This window comes from Lucilia cuprina, chromosome 4 (genome assembly GCF_022045245.1).
Source record: "Lucilia cuprina isolate Lc7/37 chromosome 4, ASM2204524v1, whole genome shotgun sequence".
In the NCBI taxonomy this organism is placed as follows: Eukaryota; Metazoa; Arthropoda; class Insecta; order Diptera; family Calliphoridae; genus Lucilia; species Lucilia cuprina.
The window spans coordinates 85,582,490-85,594,390 of record NC_060952.1 but is presented as its reverse complement, the minus strand read 5'-3'; the positions used below and the strand labels follow the sequence as shown (position 1 = coordinate 85,594,390).

At 26.3% G+C, this 11,901-nt stretch overlaps 1 protein-coding gene across 1 annotated transcript; it reads right to left on the bottom strand.

The window, feature by feature from the left end:
* Window positions 1-3,223: 3,223 nt before the first annotated feature.
* LOC124418471 (casein kinase I-like) lies at window positions 3,224-6,020 on the bottom strand. Its single transcript, XM_046947949.1, has 5 exons — window positions 5,880-6,020; window positions 5,485-5,714; window positions 3,828-3,908; window positions 3,450-3,606; window positions 3,224-3,230 (listed from the first exon to the last, which is right to left on the bottom strand). The coding sequence occupies exons 1-5, from the start codon at window positions 5,915-5,917 to the stop codon at window positions 3,224-3,226; spliced, it is 513 nt and encodes a 170-aa protein (XP_046803905.1). The 5' UTR covers window positions 5,918-6,020.
* Between the last annotated feature and the right edge of the window lie 5,881 nt (window positions 6,021-11,901).

Here is an 11,901-nt window from a genome sequence, read left to right as displayed (position 1 = left end):
TAGTCTAGTCTATAGTCTAGTCTATAGTCTAGTCTATAGTCTAGTCTATAGTCTAGTCTATAGTCTAGTCTATAGTGTAGTCTATAGTCTAGTCTATAGTCTATTCTAAGTCTAGTCAACTGTCTTGTCTATAGTCTAGTCTGTAGTCTTGTTTATAGTCTAGTCTAGTCGATAGTCTAGTCGATAGTCTAGTCGGTAGTCTAGTCGATAGTCTAGTCGATAGTCTAGTCTATAGTCTAGTTTATGGTGTAGTCTATAGTCTATAATCTAGTCTATAGTCTAGTCTATACTCTAATCTGTAGTCTATTTTTTAGTCTAGTCTGTAGTCTAGTCTGAAGACAAGTCTATTCTGTGCTCAATCTTTACTATTTTTATAAATCCATTAATTGTTATTATTGTATCCTGCATTTTTGTATATAATTACTTTAAACTATGGTTAAATAACATAATTCTAACAACAAAAAAGTACAACAATTAATTTATAATAATAAATATTATTTTAATCAATTTCAAAAAAAGAGTTATTAAATTTAATTAAAATTACATTTTCATTTTAAGACATTTAAAAAAGGGGGAAAATTAATTAAAAAAAAGAAATATAGAGCACCGACCTCCGTATAATAAATATGCTAGAGAAAATCTTTATAAAAATATTATTTTGTTTCTTTTTTTTTCTTCTTTGTAATTATTTCCTGTATAGAAAATTATCAACATAATTTGTTTTATTAGCAAAAGAAATGGATTTTTTTTGTAAACATTTCATTTTTTTAATACATTTTGATTTAACAAAGGTGGTAACGGTGCAATTCGAAAAAAATATAATAATAATAATAATAATAAAAAGAGGGATAATTATTATTTGTTTTTTGTTTGTTTTTATTACGTCAACAAATTAAAGCTAAAGATAATATTATTTTTTTAAGTTGTTGTTTTCTTTCTTTTGAAAAAAAAGTAGTTAGTAACGTATGTTATAAAAACATTTTTTTTAAACACACATATAAAAAATATTAAATGAATATACATACATACATAATAATTTAGCCATACATACACATATACAAAAATATATTTATAGAAATGTAGGTTCATTTTTTTTTAATTAAACAAAAGCATTGTCAAGGATTAGATTACACAAAAAGGACAAGGTTGTAAAGGATTATTAGATTTTTCTCTTCTTACTTTTTTATATTTTTCTTTTTCTTTACTTATTCTCGTTTTTGTTGGTTTTTTTTCATTATTATGATAAGAAAGGTTCAATTTATTGTTGTTGGTTTTTGTTGTTGTCATTAGAGGTTACAGGTTTATAACAAGTACAACAAAAACAATAGAATAGTAGTAGAAAAGTATGTATAAGATTGATAATCGAGTGTAGTGGAGGGGGCGGGGTAGGGGCGTTATGTTGAAGAGTAGAAGCAATACAAGTTTATATCTTTCTTAATGTGTAAATATGCTTGAGCCTGGCAGTAGGAGACTGTCAAGATAAATGTCAATTGTTTGGTTTGTAAAAACAGTGATGTTAAGATTTTGCTAATTTAAAAATCGCTTGAATATTAATTTACAGTTTTTTATTTAATTTTTCTTTCTATTAAAAAAAAACTGTTAAATAGACAAGTATTCTAATACAATAAACTTGTATATATAAAACGTTTCTATAGAAAAACTGTTATACTGTTCTACTTGCAGAAAAAACTGTTATACTCAATTTTTTTATTGAAAATATATAATGAATAAGTTTTCCTTATTTTATTTTTCCCAAAGAAAAAAACTGTTATACTACGGTTTTTCTATAAACTGTAATAACGTTTTTTTTATAGAAAAACTGTTATACCAACAAATTCTAATAGAAAAAACAGTTATACTAAAATTTTGTCTTAAATATATTTTATGCATAAATTTTTCTATATTAAGACGATGTTTACAAAGAAAAAACTGTTATATGCAAATATTTTTATTGAAAATACGTAATACACACGTTTTTTATATAAAAAACTGTTATAAAATAATTATTTTTCTATTTTTTTCTAAAGAAAAAAACTATTATAGTCAATTTTATCTAAAGAATAAACTGTTATACTCAAGGTTTTCTATAGAAGAAACTGTTATACAAATAAATTCTAATAGAAAAATTCTCTATACTCAAAATTTCTACAACAAATATAATATGCATACATTTTTCTATTTAAAGAAGTGTTTTTCTACAGATTTCTATTAAAAAAAATGTTATACAAACTAATTCTAGAAGAAAAAACTGTTATACTAAAATTTTTCTATAAAGATTATATTATGCATAAATTTTTTTATATATCAAAGAAAAAACTGTTATACCAAACTTTTTTTATTCAAAATATGTATTGAAATATGTATTACACAAGTTTTTCTATTAAAAAAAACTGTTATACAATAATTTTTCTTTAAAAAAAGATCTACACTATTATTTTCTAAATAAAGCAACTGTTATACACAAAATTTTGTATAGAGACAACCCGCAAACAAATATGTTTCCATAGAAAAAACGATTTACATATTTAAGTATAATAGTTTTTCTATAATTTAGCATAGAAAAACGGTTATGGAAAAAAAGGAGTTATACAAAGATTTTTCTATAAAAAGACATCATTTAAATAGATTCTGTCTATAGAAAAGTGTGTTATATACAAACCTTTCAAAACAAAATGTGTTATACACAAAAAAAGCAAAAGAGCAAAGTAACATCATTTTGTTTACATTATAGTTACAATTTACGTGGCTTCGGAATTGCTAGTGGTTAGTGTTCTAGTGTGGTAAAACGATTTGATCCGATAGAGGCCAAGGTTCTATGGATTTGATATAAATCTTCTTTTTGAAACTAACTACACACAAAGCTATCATTTTGCAGTGAGCGGCTCTGATTGAGGCGGTTGTATTACAACAACAATTGACAACTGAATTTGTTTTTTTTTTAACAGTGTTAAATTCTAGGATTTAAAGAAAATGCTATAACACTAGATGGTTCTTTAAACAAAAAGCTTTGTATTTGATGTAAAAACAGCTAAATTTTCACCACTGTTTTAGATTACTATTTACCAGCAGTGTTATCATTTTTAAGTGAATGGCACTTATTAAAGTAAATTTTAACACAAGAGTGGCCCGATGGTTTTCAAACGATAACAGTCTTAAATTGTTTAAGATATAAACTTTGTTAATGCTTTTACTCTCTTTTTTTCCTAAAATTTCAAAAGAAAAACTATATCCTTTTGTTAGGGATTATTAACAAGTTTAATAAATGAAAATTATTTAAAGCATTTAATAAAACTTTTAAAGGGCAAATGAAGTAATTTAAACAAAAACAAACAAAAAATTATTAAAATTTCATATAATTATTAATAATATTAAAATAAATAAACTAATAACAAAAAAATTACATAAGTTATACATAAAATAACTAACATATAAATACATAAATATATATAAAAATGATATTGAAAATGTTTTTAGAAGGAAATTTGTTTAACTTACCATGTGATCCTAATAGTTTATAAAACCTATACTCTAAGTGTAGTTGGGGAGCCTTTGACTTCATAGGCTCCATTTTTATTGCTACATGTTCATTGTTGTACAGATTTTTGCCTAAAAAATAAGAAAATTAGAAATTAAATTCAATTTAAAAAACATTTATTAAAATTTAAAAAACAACATCATTTTTGACAACCCAGTCGGTCGCTGTTCATTCGTTAAGAAAGAAAGAAACAAAACAAAACATTTACATAAACATTTTCCATTACTTTCACTAGGAAGAACATGCTTTTTTCTCATCACAAAATTTTGGTAATTTTGTAATTTCTTCATACCTGCTGGAGTGGTATTTCTATTGGACGAAGTGTAGTTAGAAGGAGTAGTAGTAGGAGGAGAAAAAAAGCACATACGACGACCTGTTGAATAATTTGTTAGATTTTTATATATATTTTTTGTATATAAAAAACATAATTTATTTCTAAAATACACCTTGTGTTATTGCTTTAGGTCAAATTTATGAAACATACATTTTTTGTTATAACACACAACACAGTGCTTTTTCTGATAAGAAAATAAAAATTGTTTGAATGTCGCAAGAACATTTAATATTTATTAATCAATAACAAAAAAAAAAACACCCACTCAAATTTTAGCAATTCTTTTCTTTTTTTACAGTTATGTTAAAATGGGGAAAAACACTACATAATAATCTAAAAATATATTAGATATGAGGAAAAACAACAAAATTATGTGTATTTTTAAATTTTGAAATGATGTCAAAAAGATGCGTTTGTGCTGTATATATTTTTTATTAGACTACATATTAAAATTTATGTGTTTTATGACAGACAAGACCTATTTTTTTTAATTTTAAAAGTAATTTGTATTCAACAATTAATTTTTTGTGGATATTTTTAATTACTAGTTATGGGAGGGATTCTCTTGAAACATATGGCAACTTGTTGTTAGTATAATTAAACATAATGCAAAAGTTGCTAAATGTTGTTACATGTGGCATCCTGCATGGAACCGTTATAAACCTTAAATAAATGATTGATATCTTTATGAATACTGCGATAATTTATAGCCTTTAGTCTATAGACAATAGATCAGGCTATAGACTATACAATAAACAATGTTAACAAAAATACAATAGATCGGCAAAACTACTAACTGGAATATCGACTAGACAATAGACTAGAATGTAGACTAAAATATAGAGTAGATTATAGACTAGAATATAGACTAGACTATGGATTAGACTATAGACTGGACTATAGACTAGACTATAGACTAGACTATGCACTAGACTATGCACTAGACTATGCACTAGACTACAGACAAAGACTAGGCTATAAACAAGACTACAGACTAGACTGTAGACTAGACTAGACTATAGACTAAAAAAAAGACTATATACTAGACTATGGACTAAACAATATATTACACTATAGACTGGACTATAGACAAGACTATAGACATAGTCTTGTCTATAGTCTTGTCTAGGCTAGACAACAGACTAGACTATAGACTAGACCACAGACTAGATTATAGACTACAGAACTCCAGACTGGACTAGACTATAGAACAGACTATAAACTAAACTATACGCCAGACTATAGACTAGACTATAGACCAGACTATAGACAAGGCTACAGATTAGACTATAGACTAGACTATAGACTAGACTGTAGACTAGACTATAGACTAGACTATAGACTAGACTATAGACTAGACTATAGACTAGACTATAGACTAGACTATAGACTAGACTATAGACTAGACTATAAACTAGACTATAAACTAGACTATAGACTAGAATATATACGGTAAACAAGATAACAAGGAGTTATTTACAAAATTTCTATGAACGTGAACAACTTGAAGTTTCGTTAAATTATTTATTTCTTCACTACGAACATTATAATTCCTTATACTAAACATGATCTGGTATCAAGATATTTATTTTAAATTATTAAAACATTAACTCACCTAAACGCAATTCTCCAAAATTACCACAGCCAATTTTTTTACCGACACGAAAATTTGGTCCGACCATAAGAACCCCCGTGGAGGTGCTTACAGATTGGCGGGCGGAATACATATTGCCGGAACTGACTGCGTTACGTGCGGTAGCTGATGCGCTAGCTCCGCCACCGCCTCCTCCCCCGCCGCCTCCACCACCGCCTCCTGATGTACCAGCAGGCTGTGTTCCACCACCACTAAAAAAAAATAATAGAAAAATAAATATTATTAATAAGAATTCAATTTAAACATTAAAAAATATTTGTAAATTATAAAATGTTTACAAATAAGGAATAAGGGGATTTGTTTAATAAAACGCTATTCTAGTCATTTTGATTTATTCCTTTTTTCTGTTAAATTACCAATATCTTTTTAGTTTATTAAACAATTTTGGTGGCATATTATTTGCTTATTTATGAAGTTGAATTAAAAAATTCTTTATAAAATAAACAATTATGGAATGTTTCTTTTTTTTAACACTTTTGTCAAAAAATGGTTTAAAGTACAAACTTTTTTATTGATAACATTTCGTTATCATTGTATAATAATTCCTGTTGCAACATCCAAAGTAAAATTAGTAATAATTTTTCAAAAAAAAAAAAACAATTTAAAAAAGAATGTAAATTTTATAATGTCAAAAGGAAATTAAGAAAAAATGTGATGATAAAAATTTTTATAAAAAGAAAATTTGAAAATTTTATTGATGTTTTTTACAATACCCTATATTAAGTAGTTTATTTTTAAGTTTATAATATGTAGAAGCACATTATTAGTAAATTTTAGATTGTGAAACAAACGGATCTGTAAATATTGTTTAAATATTAGATTAAGTACAAATTCTTAAAATAAATCACAAAAAATCCTCAGCATTGCCATCACTTGCCTAAAAATACAACAAAAATTTCATATGGCAACACACTCACAATGAATTAATGTTATCAATTCATTGTGAGTGTGTTGCCATACAAGAAAAACATAAACAATAATAACAATGGTTAAAAAACCCAGATAATTAAACTAAAAACTACAATTTTATGAGGAAAAATGTTGTAATAATAACAACTTAACATTTTAATAGAATTATTAAAACCTTTTTCTTAGAAATGTAAGAATATTTTATTAAATAATGAATTATTTAAATCATATTTTCTATTTTTGAAAAAATGCAATTTTAATTAAGCTGCTAAAAATATAAATATTATTAGTATTTAGAATATAAATAAAAAGAAAGATAGAAGTAAAAATATTATCAACTTAAAACCTGCATTCCTATAATGTTTGTAATAAGAGTTTTAGCGGCCACAAAACACAACACTTAAATCTAGTTCAATGTCATTTCAAATAAATAATAAAAAAAACTAAACACTCAATCTAAAAAATGCTAGAAAAAAAAACAAAAACAAATGTATAATTTATTTATTACTGTTTAGTTTAAAGCAATATAGTTTCACTTCTAAAGTGCTGGCAAATAAAATGCAAAAAATGAAAAAAAAAATCATCATCATGCCATGAATGGCAGTGTGTTGTGTCGTCAGTCATGTTGTCAATACAATTATACTACTACAACAAATTCTAAGTCTTAAAAAAAATCACATTTATTTTTTCCCTGCGTCCGTCCATTCATCCGTTTAATACTTAGTTTTCATTGAATATTTAGACATCGTCAGTTTTTATTGCTGCTTTTTTGTTTAAAGTCAATCAAAAATTTACAATTTTATTCATATTTTTGTTTTGTTATTTTATATTGCTATTGTTGTTGCTGTTGTGTTATTGTAAATACCGCCTTTTTTTACATGTTTGCATGTGTGCAACTATAAAAACACTATTAGTTATTGTTTTGTTTAAAATGTTGACAACCTGAGTAATTATTTGCTTTAATAACCTAGTTTATCATAAAAATAGGTTTAATTGTCAAAAATTTTATTATTTTTAAGAATTTTTTTCAAAACAATTATAAATTTTAACAATTTTGTTTAAAGTTAAAATGATAATATTGTTAAAAAGTTAACAACACTTTTAAAAAGCTGCCATATCACTTGATTTAACATAAAACCGCCTGAAAAAAAGGAATGAAATTATGGTTTTAAAAAAAAACTATTAAGGTATAATATAGTAGACCATAGTCCAAGCTAGCCAAACACCCCTATCGCCAATCATGATTTCACGTGAAATATATTCCCTATTCATTTTTTTCGTTCACTAACATTATTGTTGTGAAAAATATTCCCCTGTTGTGAAATTTGTTAATGCAATTTTGTAAACATTGAACAGCTGTTCCATACAAAATCAACTATTGTCAATGAATTGTTTACAACTAGTTCTCGAAAGCAATTTTCCCTCCGACAGGGAAATGAAAAATTTTAAGACTTCGATTGGCGATAGAGGGTGTAAAGTCCAGATAATGGACTAGACTTTGCTGTACAGTATAGCCTATATTATAGTCGAAACTATAGACTACAACATAGTGTGTAGTTCAGAATATTGATTAGACCAAGCGCAGATCTACGGGGGAAAAAGGAATTTAAAGTCACAAATCTACTGTAGTCCAAGCTATAGTCTAGACTACACTATAATTCAGATTATAGTATAGGCTATAAACTAGACTAAACTATATTCCGGACTGCAGACTTCAATTCATTCAACAAACAAGACTATAGACCAGACTACAGTCCATACTATAAACCAGACTATAGGCCAGACTTTAGAAATATACCTATACTACACTATAGTCCAGACTGTAGACTATAGTATAATCCAGACTATTGAATACATTATAGTCTATAATATAGTCAAACTTTAGTCCAGACTGTAGACTACAAAATAATCAAAATTATTGAATACATTATAGTCCATAATATAGACAAACTTTAGTGCAGACTGTACTCCAATATAGTCCAGACTTTAGACTATACTATAGTCCAAACATTATCATTTTGCTACAGACTACAGTCCATACTATAAACCAGACTATAGGCCAGACTTTAGAAATATATACTACACTATAGTCTAGACTGTAGACTACAGTATAATCTAGACTATTGAATACATTATAGTCTATAATATAGTCAAACTTTAGTCCAGACTGTAGACTACAGCATAATCCAAATTATTGAATACATTATAGTCCATAATATACTCAAGAATGTAGACTCCAATATAGTCCAGACTTAAGACTATATTATAGTCCAGACATTATCATTTTGCTTCTAAACAAAGTATGTAATTTGATACACAATCATCACACAACACAATCATGCTTGTTCGATTAACCACTTTTTAAAAAGATTTACTATGGTTTATTTGCTTAAAAAAATATATATTTAATTTATAACTTTTATTATTATTGTTGGTTACTACTGCGTGATTGTTGCTGTTAATAATCTTAAACAAAAGCCGCGCCGCGCCATCATCAGTGTCATTGTTTCTTAAAGCTCAAATATTGATGACTCACTTTTTAGTTTTATTGTTGTTGTTGTTGTTAAATAGGAAGGTGGCAGAAGAAAGGGGTGTGTGTTTGTGTGTACGAAACTTGACGCCATTCATCCATCTCCATCTATCTCTTCTTGTTTTGCTGTTTTTCCACATAGTACGTATTTCACTCTCTAACAGTTGTATGTAAACGTATAAGTAATATTTTTAGCTACCTAATAAAACAACTGATATATGACGGATAAACAGACGTAAAAAAAAACAAATTGTTATATGTATGAAAAAAAAGTTCATGGCATATTGTTTTTGCTGTTGTTATTTTTAGTTTGTATATTTATTTAGTTAGTTTTTAATTCTGTGTTCACATTATTTCTTCTGTGTTCCCATTTGTTTCTTTCTTTTCAGTTTGCTTAATGTTTATATTTGTATATATGCTTTTGTTTTATTGCTGTTCGTGTGTTGTATATAGTTTGGTTGGATGATGGTGAAATAGTTGGTTGTTTGTTTGGATAAATGTAGTGTTGTAAGTCAGCACAATGTCATTGTCCCTTAAAAGCATACATATTGTATTTGTTTTTCGCAAAATTATATGCAAACACCAACCAACAGCATTATAAGAAGAATAATAATAATTTGTATGAGAAACACATGTTTTTTTGTGGGTTTTGTTAAATTATTTCTCTTTGAGAATTTTTTTATACCCTTCTTATTAGAGTGATTGACAAGTTTATCATACTGTTGGTAATTTTGCATAATTTTAATTTACAATATAAATTATAAAAAAAGATAAAAGATCCTTATAAAAGAGAAGATTATTTGCTTACATATATGATCTCACAGCATTCATTCAAATCTTTCATAGTTTTATTCTATCTGTCTGTCTGTCTATATATCTGCCTATCTAATTATCTATCGATCTATCTATCTATCTATCTATCTATCTATCTATCTATCAATCTATATATCTATCTATCTATTTATATATCTATCTACCTATCTATCTATCTATCTATCTATCTATCTATCTATCTATCTATCTATCTATCTATCTATCTATCTATCTATCTATCTATCTATCTATCTATCTATCTATCTATCTATCTATCTATCTATCTATCTATCTATATATCTATCTATCTATCTATCTATCTATCTATCTATCTATCTATCTATCTATCTATCTATCTATCTATCTATCTATCTATCTATACATATACCTATCTATCTATCTATCTATCTATCTATCTATCTATCTATTTATCTATCTATCTATCTATCTATCTATCTATCTATCTATCTATCTATCTATCTATCTATCTATCTATACATATACCTATCTATCCACATACATATGTATATCATAAATTCGTCATAATAATGTATATTGCCTTTAAAATTACTTTATTTTTAGCCCGTTTAAAATATTCATATAAAATTTATGTAAATTATTAACTTAACGTACACTTTTCTATGAATTTTCTTCAAACAATTACATTTGCACATTATTCTAGTTTTTTACACAATTAAAATTCTAAATAAAAAAGAAATTTGTAGGCGGAAAAAGGGGATTGAATAAAAACTTAAGTGTCTATAAATGAAAAAAATAACAATAAATATTGATTTTTTTAAAGAAAATAAAAGTAGTGTTAGCTAGCGTGCAAGAGTAGCGTACAAGAGTAATTGGTATGTTATTTAAAGAAAATAGTTAAATAAAAAGAAAAATTCTTACAGTACAAGGTCATCAAACTTGTTACAATATAAAAGGAAGCATTTTAGTTAAAAATATGCATAATTAAAATCATATGGCTAAGATATATGAATGTTTACAAAATAGTCTATTAAAACTCTATATAATATATGCATGTATGGCAACTCCGTTTAGCAAAGAAACTAATGCTAAACAAGCTGTTTTTTTTAATATTCTAAATTTCAGTATGTACCTATATTAAGAATGTTTTTATGTTAAATATTACAAATCATTACAATATGAAAACCCATTAACTATTTCGCCATTGTATTCCAAAAACCTGTTTCAAAAAGTAGCCTCATTAAAAGCAGAAAAAAACATTTTAACCGGTAATGTACAAACATATTTGCATTTCTGAAAAATTGTGAGTTCAATAAAAGCAAAATGTTGAGTCACAAAAATATGAAAGAAAAAACGTTTAATAGAAACAAACAGGATTAATCTTGTTCAGTAGGAGTTGAAAACAAAAGATAAACAAAGAAGTAAAAGCAGACACACTAGATTGAGGCAGTTATAGGACGGACGTCTCTGTGTACAACAAAGAAACTGTTACATTTTTAATGAAGTCAAAAGAAGTGTTTCTTTTTTTTTTTTGTTTTCAACTCAAACAAATATGAAAGATTAAGAGAGAAACTGGTTTATTGTAAAAAAAAAAATAAAAACCAAACTTAACCACAGGATATTTTATGAAAAAAACAACTTAGCGGATGTTTTTTTTTTGTCTCTTAAACTACAAAAACTGGTCTTAAATTTACTTTTTTTAAGCTGAACAGCAAGCAGGAATAGTTTATTTATCACACAACAACCAGCCAGTCATTTTAGATTTAAGCTAGCCAAGTTAACTGACTTGCTCCAGCCACATGTTCTTTTTTTTCATACACATTTTTGTAAGACCGACAAACTTAACCATGCATAAAGACAGCTGAAAATTGTAATTTAACTGGAAACAAAAAAAGTAACAACCTCAACACCAAACAATTGAACTTTACGAAAAAAATATAATAAAACGAGTTTTGTTAAAAAAGAAATAAACTTTAAAAATGGTACTTTAACTAGTAATTGTTATGGTTTAAATAAGCACAGTAAACATTATGAACATGAAACGATAGATAGATAGATAGATAGATAGATAGATAGATAGATAGATAGATAGATAGATAGATAGATAGATAGATAGATAGATAGATAGATAGATAGATAGATAGATA